The following is a 21,390-nucleotide window of genomic DNA, read 5'->3' on the forward strand; positions in this document are numbered from 1 at the left end:
GGTGACTATTTCCTGGACTCTGGAAGAAATCAGCCTACTGTCCTTTCTGGGGCCCTTTGGGGTCAAAGCAGGAGGTACTTTTGTGCAGACTATATAAGCCCAGGTTGGCCCTAGATGGTTCTTCAGGTCTGAGACATGCTGGGTTTAGGAAATTGTGAATTGTTAGTATGAGTGTTTATTATATTTCTCACCTGTTCTTCCCCATTAGGGTTCCCACGTCAGGAGCATCCCTGACCCTGAGATTTCAGGGCCCAAATCTGAGACCTAAGGGCAGCCCCTAGTGATGTCATGGGGTGGCCCCTAGAGATGGAAGTTAATTGGGAGAGGTGAGCAGAGGAGGCCAGATCAGCCCCCCAAGCGTTTATGCTATAATTTGGAGTCATGTCCTGCCATGTTGGAGCTTGCAAGCTGCATGCACAGTTATCCTTATCATCATCATCACTCTTGCCTGCCTGGACATTCAAGCTCTCCATCTGCCACCTGCAGAGGGCCACTGCCAAACCTGGAGACTTCAGGTCAGACCTGGAGGGCTGGCAAGCCATTTCCTCATAAAGTCCCAGGGCAGCCCACAACAATTTAATAATACGATACTAAAAGCTGTTAAGACAGATCACAATCAAGAGAAGAAGGTGGATCCTATAATATATATCTCAGGTACAGTGTCAGATTTACGTATAAGCTAAACAAGCTAGAGCTTAGGGCCCCACTCTCTTGGGGCCCCCAATTTTTTTCCCACTATTAATATACTTCTTCTTAATTGTATTTCAGTTCAGCAATTACTTTGACAAAATACATATTTTGTTATTTGAAAATGGCTTTAGATACCTATTAGGTCCATAAATTACCATATAGCATATATTCAACATGAAAAACAGTGACAATTTGTCAGCTGGACATATAAAGGAACCCATTACCTTCAGTAGCTTAAGGCCTCATCAAACCTAAATCCAGCCCTGCTCAGGTATCAAAGTCCAGTGTAAATAATAATAGAATCACAGAGTTGCAGAGATGGCAGGGACTCCATGAGTCATCATCTAGTCCAATCCCTGCAATGCAGGCATCTTCAGCACACAGTGAAGGTGCTAGATGGGTTGCTGTGGGGAAGGAATGTCACAGTTTAGGGGCTGTCACAGAGAATGCCCTCTTACTGGCCACCACCCTCTGAACGACTGAAGGGAGTGGAAGTACAATGAGGGCCTCTTCTGTTGATCTTAGGATCAGTTAGGATTCCTGCTCCGTGTTTGCAGTCATGAGACTGTTGTCTATCACATGGCGGTATATGTTTTCATTCCGCAGTGTGGGAAGTGACGGAGACAGGATGTTTGTGTTACTGTGTTCCACAAAGTGGGACTATTGTCCTTTGTTGTTTCTCTCTTTGCTGTCTGATGAGAAAGAGGAAGGAGCTAAGTCAGAATGCTCCAGGTGTATTATATGTAAATAAAGTAGATTAGCCAAAACGCTGAGCTATTGAGTCTGTTACGCGAACCACCAATACTCTGCAGGATCATAAGTGTGCTTCTTGGCATCAGTCGCTGTGATGTTTGGGCTGAAGAAACCTTTTGAAGCTCCCAAACGATCGACCAGGAGGGAGAGAACTTGCCAGTTGGGCATGTGTTTCTACCAGGGTCCTACACAAAAGTAGGATGATCCTAACACCCAAAAGGGTCTGTAGCAAAAGAGGTGGTCTTTTAGAAATTTGGGCCCAGAGTTGAATCCTTATTGCCCACCTGAGAAGAAAGGGCAGAGTGAGGCCAAAAAGCTCCCCTCTTCCTCCTCCTCCTCCTCCTCCTCCTCCTCCTCCTCCTCCTCCTCCTCCTCGTCTTCTTCTTCTTCTTCTTCTTCTTCTTCTTCTTCTTCTTCTTCTTCTTCTTCTTCTTCTTCTTCCTCCTCCTCCTCCTCTTCTTCTTCTCCTTTGGCGATCACTTGTAGCCAAGTAAGATTGTCTTCCAAGAACACAGTCTTAACAATGAGTCTGTAAGTGACTATGGAGACCAATTCTGGATCCACACGTCCTTCCACAGTGGGGTCATAGGTTTCTGGGCGGGTGTTGATCATGGTGAAGGTTTGCCAAGCATGCCCTCCTCTTAGCATGTTTCTCCCTTGTGTCCTGAGTTCTAGCGTCTTCAAAGCCCATGACACCTTTGGTAAAGGCTGTTCTCCAATTGGAGCGCTCGCAGGCCAGTGTTTCCCAGTTGTCGGTGTTTATACTACATTTTTAATGATTTGCCTTGAGAGAGTCTTTAAACCTCTTTTGTTGACCACCAGCGTTAGAATTGTACCAGGAATTTCAGGTATGTGTGGGGGAAACTACAGTTCCCATGGTTCTTGGAGGGAAGTCATGCGCTTTAAATGTGCATTTACACTCCGTCTCGGCAAGGAGCAGTCAGAAAACTGCACTGGAGACCAGGGCAAAGCCGGGGGGGGGGCAGTGGACTTCTGTTCCTTCCTTCCTGGGTGATGGACAGAAGTCAACATAAATGACAGGTTGGAACCAAAACTGAAAGGGGAGAAGGCATAACAAGTCCTGATTCTGCCCAATACTGCATCCAGGCTGCTCAAAGGATGAACATTTTCTTCTCAATTTATAGTTGCTCCCTATAATTAAAAACACCAAAGGTTTCCTCACCCTTTAGATATTTGTAATTATTTCAAGAAAACACCTAGGTTTAAACTGGCAAAACTTTCATGAGAAGGGAATGCAAAAAGGGGAAAGCAGACATACAAAACAGCCTCTTATTTATTGCTAAATTGCATTTCTCTGGCTCCCCCCCCCCCCATGTATCTGATAATGATGAAATGGTCGGGTGGTTTGACCTTTTGTTCATTAAATTTCCTCTTAACAGAACACAGATTGGCATTGTGCAGGACAGGGAAAGACTCTAATCAACTGTTCTCCTGTGAACCAAGAGGAGGGGGAAATATTGTTGGTCGATCAGGTGAGCTCTAAGCCCAAGTTACTTCAATATTTATTGTGATCTGTATTGTTTAAAATATTTTTCCCTACCTTTGAACACTGCTTGGTACGTGCATGTAGAATGATTAGAAGGTTGTGCAGATTTTGTGGCACGGAGATTACGCTATACACTTGCCATATTTGGTTTTGCTATTTTAAGTAATTTCAGTGATGGTTTCTTGGGGAAATGGTTCCCATTTCTTGTGTATGTTGCTCTGAAAATAAGATGGGAAGAAGTCCTCCTAAACACACACACACACACACACACACACTTCAATGAATTTGATCTCTGGTGGTTCTGAAAAGAGAATATAGCTGCGATCCTCTGGTCCAGTAGCCATTGGATACAGTTGATCTTCCTATGCAAGAGAGAGTGAGAGCTTTGCCCAATCCTCCCTCTCTGTTGCCACGGCACCTTCCTTGGCCCTGCTGCTCCTGACATTGGCGCTCCAACATTGGAAGCGCTATGCTCTGGAGGACACAGGATGCCTTGTGTCCAAATGATGCTCTCTGAAAGCTAAAGTACTTGTAGCACAATGCTAGGCATGTTTACTCAGAGGTAAGTGTCACTGTGTTCAATGGGATTTACTCCCATGTGCCTCAATCTGTAGCCTTAGTCTTACATGCCAGAAAATGGGTATGTTTAGCCTGGAAAAGAGGAGACTGAGAGAAGATATCATCATCATCATCATCATCAAACCTTTATTGGCATCACATACAAACATTCAGAATAAATAGGCCAGTGCGATCTCATTGCCATTTCAACAGTACAGTCATTTGCCAAAGGGAAGAAGAGGCGATCAATCTATTTCACCTCTGTGGGTCTCCAGCAAGGGAAGGATCCTGTAGCGTACTTCGGCGACAAAAAATCAAATAGAGGAACTTAGCTGCTGTCTTGGTGAGCTCCGGGTCCCCCCCCCCCCGTAATAAGAAGTGTATAAGCTCTGTCTCTGGTTTCCATGTTGGAATACATAGATGGTCTAGAAATTGTTGGTGGAGATAATCATTCATTTTACATTTAAGGGCCATGTGAGCTAGCGTTTCCACCAGGTAGGCATTGCATGGGCAGATCCTATCTCCTTCTGCCATACCCGCAAACCTACCCCAAAGATCTATGAGAGAAGATATGATAGGTAAAGGTAAAGGGACCCCTGACCATTAGGTCCAGTCGTGGCCGACTCTGGGTTGTGGCACTCATCTCGCTTTATTGGCCAAGGGAGCCAGCGTACAACTTCCAGGTCATGTGGCCAGCATGACTAAGCCACATCTGGCGAACCAAAGCAGTGCACGGAAATGCCGTTTACCTTCCCTCCAGAGTGGTACCTATTTATCTACTTGCACCTTGATGTGCTTTCGAACTGCTAGGTTGGCAGGAGCAGGGACCGAGCAATGGGAGCTCACCCCATCGCAGGGATTCGAACAGCCAACCTTCTGATTGGCAAGTCCTAGGCTCAGTGGTTTAACCCCTAGTGCCACCCATCTTCAAATGTCTTGAGGGCTGCCACATGGAAGATGGAGCAAGCTTGTTTTCTTCTGCTCTGCTGGGTAGGACCCGTACCAATGGCTTCACGTTACGAGAAAGGCGATTCTGACACAACATCAGGAAGAACTTTCTACAGTAAGAGATGTTCAACTGTGGAACAGACTCCCACAAGAGGGGATGGCCTCTCCTTCCTTGGAGGTTTTTAAGCAGAGATTGGGTAGCCATCTGTCATGGATGCTTAAGTTGAGATTCCTGCATTACAGGGGGCTGGACTAGATGACCCTTGAGATCCCTTCAAATGCTACCATTTTATGATTCTCTGATTGATTCTAAATCTGAAGTTAGCAACTTTAGCCAAGAGGCTCAGTGGAGATGCAAAATAGTGGCCAGGCTGCAGATACAGTTGCTGTTGGTGGTGCAACTTATATGGACAGTCTTCCAAAGTATTTTTCCTTGCAAAGTATTGGAAGACACAAGATTTACCCACTCTGGAAGAATGGCAGATGAAGGTGATTGACTACATGGAATTGGCAGAAATGACTGGCAGAATCCGAGACCAGGGAGAAGAGTTGGTGAAAGAAGACTGGAAGAAATTTAAAGACTATTTACAGAAATATTATAAAATTGATGAATGTTAGAAGGATGTTGGAAAGAAACTAAGGGGTTTCCAGCTGTAATGCTTTAGGAGATACGAAAAAAAAAAAGGTTTACAAATGGGTAAAAGCTTAATGGTAAGGATTTGCTGAATTAACAAATTGAAGTGGAATACAAAGAAGGGAGGTATGAGGAGGTCTGGGGAAATAAGCGTAAGGAAGATATGTTATGGAAAATTATTTGTTTTTTAATTGTTTTTATGTTGTATTTTGTATTGTGTTTCTTTTTCTTTTTCATTTTTATTGTTATATTTTAAAAACTTTAATAAATATCTTTGGGGGGAAAAACAACTTATATGGGCAGTAAAAAAAAAAAGGACCTAGGGTGAAAAAGGCTGAGCTACTGTAGTTGCTTATGACGAGTTCTGCTTTCTGCATGTAAGCACTCCATCCAGCAAGATGAATTTGATCCCTGCCAAGCTATTTGTCTATTAAGCACTTGCATAAAAGGGATCCTTCTTTTTTTCTCTCTCCGGCAGTCAAGGAACCCAGAACAAGACCCAAAGGAAGCTTGGTTTGCAGAGTTAATTTGGAAAAATTATTCCCAAGCTTTGTCCCCCCCCCCCCCACAAATTGCTCTGAATAGCAAATGCTATTTTGTCCCCTGCAGGAAGTATCTGAACAGTTCTCTCTGCTGCTTCTTAAAACACACACACACACACACACACACACACACACACACACACACACACAGAGTGATAATGAATCACACACAGTCCAATTATGAGAACCAACAATTGCAACTTAAAAGTCGGAACCTCTTCCATTGTCCCCTCCGGAGTCGTTAGAGACATTCCTCAGCTACAGTTTTAAATGAATTCGAGCTAAATACCTTTGAATGCTTCAATAGGAACATTTTAAGACATAAAAGGTGTCAAAAAAGTTCCCCTTTGCATTACTCCGTCCCCAATTGTTTTCTCTTAATTAGAGAGCCTTACATTTCATTGCTGTTGTAATGGGGTTCCAGAGAGAGGAATGATAGCACATCAAATGAAAATGGGAAGATGCTCAGGCAGAGAAGGTTGAGGGAAAGAACTAGGAGGGGAAAGTGGGGTCTGCTGAATAACTGAGGCCTAGTCCTTTCATTCATGTAACGAACCTGTTTGTATCACTTCAGTAAACTGGTGGGAGTTAATGTGTAAATGCCCCTCCATTTGAAAAAATCACCCCCCGCCCTGAACATAGAAAACTAGCCTGTTAGGGAGAAAGCTAGACAAGAACCATTCTTCCTGACATGCTACTTTTGTATGTACTGGGGAGGGTCTTGTGTGTGTGCATACTATGCAAGCTTGTGGGCTGTGTGTAATGTTGAAACATTTGGAATATCTTTCAACTTGAGGTGAGACAAGAACCCCTCCGCGCGCACACAAGCACACATGCATTGTTGTGTGTGCATGCATGTAGAGTTTTTAGGAATGTGGTGTTTGTTATTTAAACTTTATGGAGGTGATTGGCTTGATGGCTGTTATTTTTCAACTGTATTTCACTTTCCTTATACAGTTGGGTTAAGAACTTAATTCATTCTGGAGGCCCGTTCTTAACCTGAAACTGTTCTTAACCTGAAGCGCCACTTTAGCTAATGGGGCCTCCCATAGTTGCCGCGCCACTGCTGCGTGATTTCTGTTCTCATCCTGAAGCAAAGTTCTTAATGCAAGGTAATATTTCTGGGTTAGCGGAGCCTGTAACCTGAAGCGCCTGTAACCCGAGGTACCACTGTAGTGGCATTGTTTGACCCCTCCCACTTGGCCTTTGACCCCACCCACTTGGCCCTCGGAAGCTGGCCAGATAAGAATCTGGCCCTTGGACCAAAAAGGGTTCCCTTGGTGGAAGAGCAGTACAGCACAGCAGAGGATTAGGGAAAGAAGATACCGGGTACTTAAAGTTTATTGCCCTATAGCCATTCTAGCAGCAGTGGTTTGCTTTCCCTATACACCAGCCGAAGTACCAAAACCACACTTGAGGCAATGCACAAATACTGGAAGCCTAAATGCCTTCCCCCAAATTGCCCTTCTGATTGAAATATACCCTACACCATAATTGCATTCTCATGGTTTCACAGTTTGGGTAGAATCTCTCTCAGAGAGGTTTGTACTTCTCTTAAATCAGTGATGGCCAAACTTGGCCCTCCAGCTGTTTTGGGACTACAACTCCCATCATCCCTAGCTAACAGGACCAGTGGTCAGGGATTATGGGAACTGTAGCTCCAAAGCAGCTGGAGAGCCAAAGTTTGGCCATCACGGTCTTAAATGGTAAATGGGCATATGGCGGGCGGGGGGGTGTTGGAATCCTGTCCACAGACCATTGCACCATGTTAAACATGAAGCAGTATTGTTTGAACGGATTCTGATTGCTTTTCAAGCCTTTGCTGAGAGTTGCCGTTGTTCTCAGCACCTAATACACTCTCCATCAGGTTGGCATTACCCCAAATTTTGCCATCTGATGCTGTTGCCCTTTTGTCTCCTGTCAGGGCAGGTCGCACATGAGTTGATGGACGAACTTGGCCAGAGCGGAAGTGACAAGCGGCTGTCTCAAGGGCAGAGATACACCTGTTTTCACAAAAGAAAGACATCTGCAACCAGACAGGTAACAATTCAGCTGTGAGTTACTTGCTTCTGCTCTTTGCTTTGTAGTTTGCACCTGAAAGTTTGAATCACATTTGACAGGACGTTCTTCCAGGTGTTTTATGTGATTTATGTAAAGTAAACTCCATGCCCATTTAACCTATCTGTCCAAGTCTAGCTTTCCTAGGAAATCTGATCTTGTGACTCTTCCAAGAGTCAGCAATCACAGGGAAGAACCAAACTATCCCTGAGGAATTTACAGTCATACCTCGGGTTACAGACGCTTCAGGTTGCATGTTTTCGGGTTGCGCACCGCGCCGAACCCAGAAGTACCGGAACGGGTTACTTCCAGGTTTCGGCACTCGCGCATGCGCAGAAGCACTAAATCACATTTTGCACATGCGCAGAAGCGCTGAATTGCAACCTGCGCATGCGCAAACGCGGTGCTGCGGGTTACGAATACTGCGGGTTGCGAACATGCCTCCTGCGTGGATCACATTCGCAGCCCGAGCATCCACTGTATTCAACCTTATTGAATCCCTTTTTCTCCTCCTTTCAAACTCCCTTGTACATTTTCACACCAAAATGTACCTTGAAAACTTGTACTAGGTGATAGGATAGCCAACTTCAAACATCTGAAGGGCTGTCACAGGGAAGGTGGAGCAAGCTTGTTTTCTGCTGCCCCAAGAGGGTAGGATTCAAATTACAGTGGTACCTCGGATACCCTCTTGGGGCAGCAGAAAACATATATAGAGCGGTAAATACTTACCGTATTTTTCACTCTATAGGACGCACCCGACCATAGGACGCACCTTGTTTTAGAGGGGGAGAACAAGAAAAAAAAAATCTCCCCCTCTCTGCTGAGCGCCCCTTCAGCAAAGCGGCAGGAGAAACTGAGCCCTTTCCATTTCTCCTCCCGCTTGGCTGAAGGGGCGCTGTGCAGTTCTCCCTCTCTGCTGAAGCCAGGAGAGTCTTGCTCTCCCGGCTTCAGCAAAAGGAACCCGAAGACTCTGGAGGCTTCAGGCAGCTATCCCTGAAACCTGGAGAGCAAGAGGGGTCGGTGCGCACCGACCCCTCTCGCTCTCCAGGCTTCAGCGAAAGCAACACGAAGCCTCCGGAGCGTGGAGGGAGCGCTCCCTCTGCGCTTTGGAGGCTTTGCGTTGCTATCGCTGAAGCCAAGGAGCTTGCATTCGCTCCATAGGATGCACACACATTTCCCCTTAATTTTTTGAGGGGGGAAAGTGCGTCCTATAGAGCGAAAAATACGGTAATTTGTTCCGGGGGTCCGTTCTTAACCTGAAACTGTTCTTAACCTGAGGTACCACTTTAGCTAATGGGGCCTCCCGCTGCCGCCGCACCGCCGGAGCGCGATTTCTGTTCTCATCCTGAAGCAAAGTTCTTATCCCGAGGTACTATTTCTGGGTTAGCGGAGTTTGTAACCTGAAGCATCTGTAACCTGAAGCGTATGTAACCTGAGGTACCACTGTACAAGAATGGAGTTTCCGGCCAAACATTAGGAAGAGCTCTGTGCTGGCAAGAGCTGTTTGATAGCAGAATGGACCACCTCGGAAGATGGTGGGTGCTCCTTCGTTGGACGTTTTAAAAGAGAGGTTGAATGGCCTTCTGTAAGGGAGTTTTAAGCTGTGATTCCTTCAATGCAGGGGATTAGATTAGGTGAGCTTTTGGGGTCCTTTCCAAACTTCCAGTTCTATGATTCTATTAACTCTAATCTCTGGCCTTTCCCAGTTTTCCCACTGCAGGGAGAGTTCCTTCACCAGCCTTGGAAATCCTACCAGGACATTCAGTGCTGATGAGAGATCTAATGAACTTAAGTTGCAGGAGGGTGGATTTTGGTTAAGCATTAAGAGAAATGTCTTAACATTGACAGCAGCTTGACAATGGAATCAGTTGTCCTTGTTCTTCTCTGCTGGAGGTCTTGAAGCAGAGACTGGGCAACCGTATCTTGAAGATGCTCTAGCTCTGGATTTCCTTCCTCAGGCTAGATGGCATTCAAGTGTGCCCCCCTCCAGCTCTATCATTCAGTTATTCTCCCTCCTTCCTAAATTGTTGTTGATCTTTAGTCGTTTAGTTGTGTCCGACTCTTCATGACCTCATGGACCAGAGCACACCAGACACTCCTGTCTTCCACTGCCTCCTGCAGTTTGGTCAAACTCATGCTGCTAGCTTCAAGAACACTGTCCAACCATCTTGTCCTCTGCCATCCCCTTCTCCTTGTGCCCTCCATCTTTCCCAACATCAGGGTCTTTTCCAGGGAGTCTTCTCTTCTCCTGAGGTGGCCAAAGTATTGGAGCCTCAGCTTCAGGATCTGTCCTTCCAGCGAGCACTCAGAGCTGATTTCCTTCAGAATGGATAGGTTTGATCTTCTTGCAGTCCATGGGAATCTCAAGAGTCTCCTCCGATCCCACCAAATCACTGAACATCTAGTGACTATGGTGGCACCCTTGTGTGACGTCCATATTGCCAGACATCGGTCAGTAAAATCTGTGAGATTGCTGAGGGTTTGCTGTGAGATTGCTGTGAGATTGCTGAGGGTGAATGGAGGTGATGGAAAGTGAGGACAAGTAAGGATGAGTAAGTCAGCTTAAATGAAAAGGTGAACATTTTTTTTTCAAGTGACAAAAATGCTGAAAGGGGAAGGCATTTGGGGGCAGTTCTGAAAATGTTCAATAACAGTGAATAGCTTCATCTCACTCAGCCCTGGTCTGTTTTCAATAGACTCTTTGTATATTTTCAGGGCCTACTAATATCAGCACGGATTCAAGAGGCCCTTGCCAACATCAAGTCAACTCCATGTTATACCTTTGAACGTTGCAACCTCAACCTATTTTTGGCTGTTGAAACCAAATCACTCTTGTGACTACCATCTAACCCTTCAGGGTCAATTCGTCATACTCTGTGCCATCTGTCACTGTCGAAACCTTGTAATTAAAAGCAGACTGAGTGTTGGATCAGTTAAGAAGGATTCATTTATATGTAATTAGTTGTTATAGCAAAATATTGTGGGGGTGGGATCAGGTTGTAGACTTTGGAAAATGTGACCCAATGTTTTTAGGAAGCTGGATTTTGCTGGCATGGGCCACTGCTGGGCTCAGGGCTGAGCTACACATTACTCACCTCAGTTTCCAAGAACTAAACCTGTGACGGAGATGATTGGCATGGTTGTATTAGCTCTTTTCCAGGCTGATGCAATTTTGCAAATCACGATGTCCATTAAGCCACAGGCCCATCGTGGTGCCCTTCCATCAATTCCTATAAGTTTCAGCATTGCAAGGCAGTGTGATGTAGTGGTTAGAGTGCTGAACTAGGACTTAGGAGAACAGGGTTCAAATCCCCACTCAGCCAAATGAAGCTCACTAGGCGACCTTAATAATTTTGAATTATGGTGCTGGAGGAGACTCTTGAGAGTCCCATGGACTGCATGAAGATCAAACCTATCCATTCTTAAGGAAACCAGCCCTGAGCGCTCACTGGAAGGACAGATCCTGAAGCTGAGGCTCCAGTACTTTGGCTACCTCATGAGAAGAGTGTTGGGAAACTGCCAGGGAGATAGTGTCCATCATGAGCCCCCAAGCCGGAGTTCTGGACGATCCATCGGCCTCCCGTAGACAGGCAGATCCAGCAGTTAGCGACACGAAGCCTCTGGAAATTCCTAGCCACATTCCAGGGCTGGGTGTACACTGTTTATCAGCAGAAACACAGCCAAAAGCTTGCACCGCAGAAGAGCATAATTTACAGACTTTATTAGCGTTTAACAGAACAAAAGAAAACGTGACCGTTCTGTGTCAGCATCTTCGGCCAACTGAGAAAACGAAAGGAAAAAACAGCAAGCATAAACATCCTGTGAATAGGACATGCGCAGACTCTGTTGCTTACAAAAGCCTGCTCCCTTTTAAGGTGGAACGGAAATATCCTAACATCCTCCCCCTTTCCGTGTAACCTGTTGTACCTGTGGTTCACCCAATTGCAACTTTTGTACATAAACCTTTAGTTGTTCTTTGTTAACAACCTTAGACAACAGATCAGCAGGAATTTCATTTCCTGCCATGTAGGACACCTGAATCAGTCCTTTCTGAATACACTCTCTTGCACGATGTAGCTTAATCTGCAAGTACTTGGTTCTCTGCTTGCAACTCTCGGAGTTCAGCAAAGCCAAACACGATCTATTGTCTTGATACACTTGTATAGGACATTTCACAGACACCCTGATGTCCTTAAACAGTTGCATCAACCATTCACAATCCATGAGTGAAAATGACAGAGCATTGAGTTCTGCTTCACAGGAACTTAGGCTCACTGTTGTTTGCTTCTTGCACAACCAGTCAAACAGGCAGTGGTTGTACATGTAGCACACACCAGAAGTGCTTGTACCATCCGTGGTGTCACTTCCAAAACTTGCATCAGCAAAGATTTCAAGACCTCCAGTCTTCTGACTGGTGAACCTCAGCCTGTAGCGCATAGTCCCTTTCAAATAGCGGGCTATGCGCTTCAGAGCTTTCCAATCCTGAACCGTAGGATTGTTGGCATGTCTGCTAAGCAGATTACAGCTTACAGCAATGTCAGGTCTTGAACATCTGGCAATGAAATTCAGCTTGCCTAGAATGCATCTGTACAGCGTTGTGTCAGAAAACACTTCAGCAGTACTGTCTACCTGGTAACCTGTTACCATCGGTGTGTCTGCTGGGTTTGCATCAACCAAATTCAACCTGGTTAATACATCAGCAATTTTCTGTGTTTGGTGTACCAGAAAATTACCTGCTTGGTCTCTCTCCACCTGCAGAGAAAGATAGTTGGATACCTCACCAAGATCCTTCATGTCAAAGTGCTCCTTCAGCTGAGCTAGGGTGCTTTGGTAAAAAGCCTGATTCTTCCAAAACATCAGAAGATCATCAACAAAACATAAACAATACAGTTTGTTTTGCCCCTCTTCCTTGACAAACACACATGGATCAGCTTTGCCCTGTTGAAAACCTAGAGAAAGCAATGTCTCAGTGAGTTTTGTGTTCCAACACCTGGCACTCTGCTTGAGACCATATAAGGATTTCCGCAGTTTACAGACCATTCCCTTCTGTATCTCCATCCCATCAGGTGGAAGCATGAACAGCTGTTCATTCAAAATCCCGTACAAAAAAGCTGTATTTATGTCGTGGTGGGAAACATGCAGTTTCTCCTCCACAGCGACCTTGAGCATCAGCCGAATGCTCTCATATTTGACTGTGGGGGAGTAGGTCTCGTGGTAATCCTGTCCTGGTACCTGTGAAAAACCTCTGGCAACCAATCTGGCTTTGTGTCTGACTACCTTGCCATTCTGGTCTGTCTTGGCCTTGAAGACCCATTTGCTGCCAACCAGTCTCATTCCTGGGACTACCGGTACCAATTCCCAAGTTTGGTTCCTGTTCAAGGAATCAACTTCAGCCTTCATGGCATTAAGCCAAGGCTCAGCATCTTTAGAGGTTAACTCCTGAACCTCTTTGAAGCTTGAAGGTTCCCATACCTTCTCTGAGCTACTAAGAACAGCAGTTGCTGTCTTAGCAAACTCATCAGCATACCTCTTTGGAGGTCTGCCCTTGGTCGCCCTTTCAGATCTGCGTACTAGACGCAAGTCTTCTGGACTCATCTCCTCTTTCTTAGGAGAAAAATGACCAATGGTGAACAGTGGTTCCTCCAGTTCATTGTCAGACGCATCAGATGGTCTGACTGAGGCCTTTGCGCTCTGGTAGTCTGCTGTGTCATCACTTTCACTGACATCAGCAGCAGCGCCGCCCACTGAACTGGAATCCGAACTCTGATCATCATCATCATCATCCTCATCATCCTCATCCTCACCCTCACCCTCATCAGCAGCAGCTTTCTCATCTTTAGCTGCTTGCTTGACATCACCTTCTTCCTCCTCTGGGTAACTCTGGAAAATTCCCACATTTTCCCCCCACTTAGGATTGTACTCAACACTCCTTGTGAACTTTATGGACTTAGAGTCAGTCATCCACACCCTGTATGCACCTTTCTCGTACCCCATGAACAAACCATGTGCCCCACGCTTCCCAAGCTTGTTGGTTTGTTGTGTGCGTACCCACATGTCCGAACCAAAAATCCTCATGTGTTTGGTGTTGGGTTTCTTACCAAACATCTTCTCATAGGGGGTACAACCAATGGGTGATGACAATCTGCGATTAACGGTATAAACCAAATTCCCCAGAGCTTCCCCCCAAAACTTATCAGGGAGATTGGCATCATGCAACAAGGTTTTGATTCCTTGCAGCAATGTTTGATTTGCTCTCTCCGCAAGCCCATTCATCCATGGCGATCTGGGCGTTGACATGTCATGCTGGATTCCCTTCTCAGTCAGGAAAGCTTCAAACTGCTGAGAAGTAAACTCCCCGCCCCGATCAGTAAACAAACAAGAAATACGTTTACTGTGCACATTCTCCAACCAAGCACAGAATTCCTTAAACTTTGGAAACGCTTGCGATTTCTGTTCGAGCAAATACACATGAATGTACCTAGAAAAAGAATCAATCAGAATCATGAAGTACCTTGCTCCTCCTATAGAGGGCGCTAGTGGACCAACCAGGTCCGCATGCACTAGCTGGTAGGGCTTGGAAGCCTGCCTGCTAGACTCCTTGCCTTTTGGAGCAACCTTCACCTTGTTCTCTGCACAAGATACACATTTCATGTGAAATTTACAAGGTTTGATGTTCAAACCTTCAACCACCTCTGGCATCTTGGCCAGTGCCTTCCAAGAGAGGTGACAAAACCTTCGATGCGCATCATGAATGCAACCTGCATGAAGAACTTTGTTAGTTTGTGCAACACAACAAGAATCAGCATTAGATACAACAGCAGTGTCCTCATAAGTTATATGGAACAAACCATCCATAAACTTTGCATGCAAATAGTCCTCTTTGCCTTTACTGATGACACAGACGCTCCTCTTGAAGGAAATCTGAAAACCACGCCCAGTAAGCTGTGGGACGCTCAACAAGTTGCTCGCCGCTCCTGGAACATATAAGACACCGCTGATGGTTGTGTGCAAACTTGCAAGTTTCACAGTCCCTTCTCCAGCAATTTGCAACGTCCTTCCATCAGCCAGGTGGATCTCACCTTCCTGTGGCTTGAAGGAGATAAAGAGATGCCTGTCCTTGGAAACGTGGCGGCTGGCACCTGAGTCCACAATAAACCTTCCTTTGGCTGTTGGAGCAGTCTTTACAGCAAGCAAACCCTTGTTTTCCAGCGGTTTGGGCTTTTGCAGCTTGCCCCCTGCTGCTCCTGGCCAGCAGACTTGCCTTTAGCCTTTGGTGAAGCTGTGCCAGCAAGCAAAATCTTGCTTTCCACTGGCGTGGGCTTTTGCAGCTCACCCCCCTGCTTCTGGCCATCTGCAGACGTGCCTTTAGCCTTTGGTGAAGCTGTGCCAGTAAACAACGCTTTGTTTTTCCCTGGCGCCGCGGGCTCTTCACCCTCCCTCTGCTCCTGGCCATCTGCAGGCATCTGTTTACCTTTGCCTTTCCGGCTTCTGCAAAGGCGATGGCCTTGGTTCCCATGAGAAACAGAGCTCTCAGCTGCCGACTCCTTGGCTCCCCCTGGAGGCTGGAATGCTGCCTGGGACGACGTGACGGTCAGCTCCCCCTGCAGCTTGCAACCGGTGCCCTCAGCATCCCTGCACTCAAACGCATTCTGGGAAACAGCTAGGACCTCCGATGCAGTCAAACTCTGGGCTGGGATTTTTGCTTTGTGAGCTTTTTTTAAAGCAGACCACATTGCACGTGCAGTGGTGTTGCCAGCCAGCGTCTTAATTTCCTCAAGAGATACGGATAGGACTATTATGTCAATCGCTTTCGAATTCTGGCCTTTCCATCTCTCTGTCAGAGGAACTGGGGGGGCTTCAAAAACGACATGCCACACCCCAAACTGACGCAGTAAACTCTCACACCATTTTGCCCAGGGTTCATAATTCTGCCCATCCAACTTAAGGCACTGAGCATCTCCATCAGCTTGGAAAAATTCCATTTCAGCTTTTGGCAGTAGCCGCGAGTCTATTTTAAGTTGAAAGACTCCTTATCTTGGCAGCCCATTAATCACGAACTCTTTGGCTCGGCTCCCAGGTCAATTAAGCCTTGCCGGAGTTCAAAGGCTCTTTGCCGAGGTATAACAGAAAAAGCGTCCCTTTGCTTTCGCTTTTCCCCCCTTCATACCTCAAACGCAGTCTGTTGCAGCTTTACTCTCCTGTAGGTGCCGTGAATCTGGGCCCGAAACCTTGTTGTTGGGAAACTGCCAGGGAGATAGTGTCCATCATGAGCCCCCAAGCCGGAGTTCTGGACGATCCATCGGCCTCCCGTAGACAGGCAGATCCAGCAGTTAGCGACACGAAGCCTCTGGAAATTCCTAGCCACATTCCAGGGCTGGGTGTACACTGTTTATCAGCAGAAACACAGCCAAAAGCTTGCACCGCAGAAGAGCATAATTTACAGACTTTATTAGCGTTTAACAGAACAAAAGAAAACGTGACCGTTCTGTGTCAGCATCTTCGGCCAACTGAGAAAACGAAAGGAAAAAACAGCAAGCATAAACATCCTGTGAATAGGACATGCGCAGACTCTGTTGCTTACAAAAGCCTGCTCCCTTTTAAGGTGGAACGGAAATATCCTAACAAAGAGAAGACTCCCTGGAAAAGACCCTGATGTTGGGAAAGATGGAGGGCACAAGGAGAAGGGGACAGCAGAGGACAAGATAACCAGTGTTCTCGAAGCTACCAGCATGAGTTTGAACAAGCTGCGGAAGGCGGTGGAAGACAGGAGTGCCTGGCGTGCTCTGATCCATGGGGTCACAAAGAGTCGGACACGACTAAACGACTAAACAACAACAGGTGACCTTGGGTCTCTCTCTCTCTCTCTCTCTCCCTCTCTCCTTCTCTCTCTCTCTCCCTCCCTCTTAGCCTACCCTATCTCACAGGGTTGTTATGGGGCTTAAATGAGGAGGGGCAGAACACCGCATTATCCTACACGTAGGCCTTCAGATATCTCCTAGTGCTAGTTTCCATTTCAGTAGCAAAAATATACATTGGCCAACTTATTTCCATTTACCTGGACGGTCTTCTTAATTAAGATGGGAAGTACAATCCTATCCTTTAACTTACCATTTAGGAAGCAATTTGCCACCTTAATGGTGGCTGATACGATATTTTCTCGGGCAGTAAACTGTGCTAACGGCTCGAAAATGCACGCAATTTAGGAGCTGACAGATCCAATTCGGAAGCGGAGGAGGAAGTCCACCGAGACGCTTTGGTCGGGGCTGCTATTAGCTCTTTGCTCATTTGACTGCCCCGTCTGTGGGAAATATGCTAATTGCTTCTTGATGTAGCCTTTGAACTTCCAGGTCAGGTGAGAGTCGAGATGCTAGCAAAGCGGCGGTGTGGCTCTTATTAGTGTTGATAGATGCAAATAGCTTTGGTTTTGATGTGTTTGTTTGGTACCCATGGATTATTATTATTATTATATTTTAAAAAAGAAGAAAGGATATACAGCACAATAAACTAATTTCCAAAGCTTCTACACGCTGAAGTCTGGTGGTAGGGCATACCTGTTATGCTCCCATCACAAAGCTAGGGTGGTATTGCTATGCAGAATTTTGTTTCAATGTCAGGACAATAGCGACTGCTGGCATATGCTGGTGAAACCATTATGAGAAGGCAAAGGGGCATTGCATTTCAGACCACAACTGAGGAGATTGCTGTTGTGCTCAAGTCCTACTTGGGGGCTTCCTTTAAAGCCCTATGCAGCCTAGGACCCACGTATCTACGGGACCGCCTCTCCTGGTATGCCCCGTGGAGAACCTTAACATCCGCAAATGACAACACTTTGTAGGTCCCGAGCCTCGAGGAAGTTAGATTGGTTTCAACTAGGGTCAGGGCCTTTTCAGCACTGGCCCCGACGTGGTGGTACACTCTGTCACAAGAGACTAGGGCCCTGCGGGACTTGACATCTTTCTGCAGGGCCTGCAAGACAGAGCTGTTCCGCCTGGCCTTTGGTTTGGACTCGGTCTGACCCTTATGTTTCCCTCCCCTTATGGTCTTGATTTATCAGCCACTTTAAAATGAGGCTGCATTTTAAATTGCATTTTAACCTGTATTTTAAATTGGTGGTCCCCCCCCTCTTTTTTCCCCTATTATGTTTTTACTGTGATTTTATTGGTGTTAGCCGTCCTGAGCCCAGCTCTGGCTGGAGAGGGCAGGGTATAAATAAAATTTATTATTATTATTATTATTATTATTATTATTATTATTATTATTATTATTGCAATATGAGGACAGGATGCTGGGCTAGGCAAGCCCCTGGTCAAATTCAGAAGGTCTCTTTTTGTTGTTTCTACCACCTGTTAACCCACAAAGGGCCAGGTCAGAAGTCAGGAAAGGGTGGCATGCCTTCCAAGTGTCCCGATTTTCCAGGGAGAATCTCTGAATTATGAAAGCCATTCCAGCTCCTGATTTAATCCCAGAACGTCCCTGTTTCCCCCTGCCAGTGCTGCTGCTGCCAAGTTCTGGAAGGAGAGTGAGCCGGCACTTGTCCCAAGTGGAAGTAAGGGAGCATCCATGGCTGCTGCTGCTGCTGCAGCCTCCTCCCTTGGGCAGTGTGACGTTAACATATGAGAGTGCTGGAGGTGAAATAGTTAAACAGGTTACCCAATCAGCATCGCCCTAGAGCCAGTGCACCAACTGGACTCATGCACCTCAACCCCGACTGGGCTGGGCGAGCTGGGTAGCACCGCCAGAGACCTCCTTCTCGCAGGAACAGGTCACAGTGCTGTGGACTCACAGCTTAGAGCTGAGAGCACCGGATTCACTGTCTCAATACTACAGTCGTTGCGCAGCAGAGTTTTGCAGAGTCTTGCAGAGTATAAACCACTCGGAGAGCAGCTCTGTAGAATATCTTCCTTTTATTCTGTAACTACAACTATGGTACAAAACTATATACAGAGCTGAATATTCTAAGCACAAATCAATGCTACACTGAGAGTCTGCAGCTGCTCTTAGCAGCAATCTTATCTCTAGGATCTCTAACACTCTCACTCTCCGATACACTGACTGACTGACTCTCTCTCACACACAGATATGTTGCTGGGCAGAATAAGTAGATAGGCAGGACACGCCTCCTTCTCTCTGGAGAGTCAGCAAAGACCATCAGGAGATGATCAGGAGATTCTTGGGTATGGGAGGGGTGAAATCTCCTCAGTAAGGGAGCATCCATGGCTGCTGCTGCTGCTGCAGCCTCCTCCCTTGGGCAGTGTGACGTTAACATATGAGAGTGCTGGAGGTGAAATAGTTAAACAGGTTACCCAATCAGAACCCAGGGGGTGGAGTCAGAGAGACTATAAAACCAGCTCCGGGAGGGGCGAAGGGGGGAGTTCGTTGGGAGGTTGGTTGGAGTGGGAGTGAATTGGGATAGAGTCTGTGGGTAGGTTGAGTTAGGGTAGCAAAATAAGCTGAGTCAGGAACAGTTAGGAGCTAGGAAGACAAGTCAATATCTGAGAGATGGTTTAGTGAGTGAGAGCAGATAGTGGAAGTTATGGGTCTGGATAGGCACCCCATGAATGTAATTGACTGATACGGTTTATGAAACCACACACTTGTTAAACTGCAATAAATAAACAGAAGTTTGTGTTCCAATTTAACCCTGACTGAACTCAGTATTGTACCAGGTAGGGCCTGGGTGGTGGAAGCAAGAAATAAAGTGGTGGCACAGGGATCAATAGACAGTGAAATGTCCGGGGACCCTGTGTGATCGCCACAGGCAGCTCATGGCGGAAGCAGGAGAGAGGGCAAAGTGGAGGAGAAGAGACTGCCATCTTCAAGACCCAGCCCTGTGCGACGTGCCAGCTCTGAAGGGGCAGCTAGAAGGCAAGGCCACCCTGGGTGGGAAGAAAGGGGGAATGGAGTGGAGCACAAGGAGTCTTGGTTTTAAAAAAATAAAAATACTTCGTGCTCCCTTGTCTAATCTTGTCCCTTTCTAAAATTTACTTATCAGTCTGTGTTTTTCTTTATGTAAATCTACCAAGCAAAGGCAAAGGCAAAGGCAAAGGCAAAGGCAAAGGCAAAGGCAAAGGCAAAGGCAAAGGCAAAGGTAAAGGTAAAGGTAAAGGGACCCCTGACCATAATGGCTGACTCTGGGGTTGTGGCGCTCATCTCGCTTTATTGGCCAAGGGAGCCGGCGTACAGCTTCCGGGTCATGTGGCCAGCATGATTAAGCTGCTTCTGGAAAACCAGAGCAGCGCACAGAAATGCTGGAGCAATACCTATTTATCTACTTGCACTTTGATGTGCTTTTGAACTGCTAGGTTGGCAGGAGCAGGGACCGAGCAATGGGAGCTCACTCCATCACGGGGATTCAAACCGCTGACCTTCTGATCGGCAAGTCCTAGGCTCTGTGGTTTAACCCACAGCGCCACCCACGTCCCTTAAGGTAAAGGTACCCCTGAACATTAGGTCCAGTCACGGACAACTCTACCAAAGAATAAAACAAAACAAAGTTGGGATGGCGGGGTTTTTTCAGGATGATGGAGGGCATGTTTGCTGCGTCCAGTTGGTGAAATGGTGGCGGCACTTGCCTTCCTTCTGAAAGGAAATGCTCTGCAGGGAAGGGGGCAAAAATGAGGAGTGGGTCGAGGAGGGTCAGTTGGGGGGGAGTGACAAATGTTCCTATTTTCATCTGAGGAATGCTGGAGGGTATGGAGTGAGCATAACCCTCTTGCCTTGGGACCGAGGCATTGGGAGACCTTGCCCACACACTGACCTCCATTTGGCCACAAAACATTCCCCAGCCCAATTCCAACTTAATTCTAGCACTCTATTATTATTATTATATAATTTATATTAAATTTTCTGATTTACAATTTGGAATATTCATTTCAACAACCTTAAAATATCAATGACTTCCCCTTTTCTCTTTCCATGGTTCATTTTGCATAGCATAAATCCCTACATATTTTACATAAACTAAACCATTCAGTATTCCATTATTACTTCCATCAAAACCTATTTACACTGTTGAATTTATCTTAACGCTGCCAACATTTTCAAGTGTACACAATTTCCCCCCACATATTCAATCAACGTTTTCCAATCTTCTTTAAATGAATGTTCTTCTTGTTCTCTTATTCTATAAGTTAGATCCACAAGCTGCGCATATTCCTTCAGTTTAAGTTGCCATTCTTCTTTGGTTGGGACCTTGCTCATTTTCCATTTTTGGGCTAACGAAACACGGGCTGCCGTTGTGACATACATAAATAACCTTATTTAATTCTATCACTCTATAACCTTTCTTTCCTTTATGCCTTTATTCCCCTATTAGTCTCCTGAAAGCGCCACCTTCCCCTGCCCTCCAATATCTGTTCCAAAATGGCTTTGATGGAAGCCTCTTGGCCTCCCACCGATGGACCGAAAAGCACTTTGTGCGGGAGAACGGATGCTTTGTTTATTTTTGCCACCTCCTGCCTCCCGTGTGCTTCAGGTGGAGCAAACTCAGAGGACTGATCGACCTTTCCTTTCCCCCCACCTCTTTCAGATGCAGCCTCTGCTCAAATGGAAGGGCAGGAATCCTCAAGGGTGTTAAGCCCATGGGTACCACGGCCAGCTGGATTCCTCCACACTTTCAGGCTGCACTCTGATGAAATCGATGGCGGCCTTTGGTCTGTCCTCACACAATGCTGGTAATCATTTTAATAAGCGCCAGCGGC

The 21,390-nt window shown here is 46.3% G+C and overlaps 1 protein-coding gene and 1 long non-coding RNA gene across 2 annotated transcripts in view; both read left to right on the forward strand.

The window, feature by feature from the left end:
• LOC310686055 overlaps positions 1–21,390 on the forward strand; it is a 448,979-nt gene that overhangs the window by 122,220 nt on the left and 305,369 nt on the right. The window lies entirely within an intron of this gene.
• LOC310685966 (uncharacterized protein) overlaps positions 1–21,390 on the forward strand; it is a 30,790-nt gene that overhangs the window by 4,510 nt on the left and 4,890 nt on the right. The window contains exons 2-3 of the mRNA XM_083459124.1: positions 2,844–2,936; positions 7,562–7,686. Coding sequence (XP_083315250.1) covers positions 2,844–2,936; positions 7,562–7,686 — 218 coding nt within the window. The remainder of the gene's footprint in view (positions 1–2,843; positions 2,937–7,561; positions 7,687–21,390) is intronic.

Source organism: Podarcis liolepis (genome assembly GCF_965112155.1).
Source record: "Podarcis liolepis genome assembly, chromosome: 9".
Taxonomy (NCBI): Eukaryota; Metazoa; Chordata; class Lepidosauria; order Squamata; family Lacertidae; genus Podarcis; species Podarcis liolepis.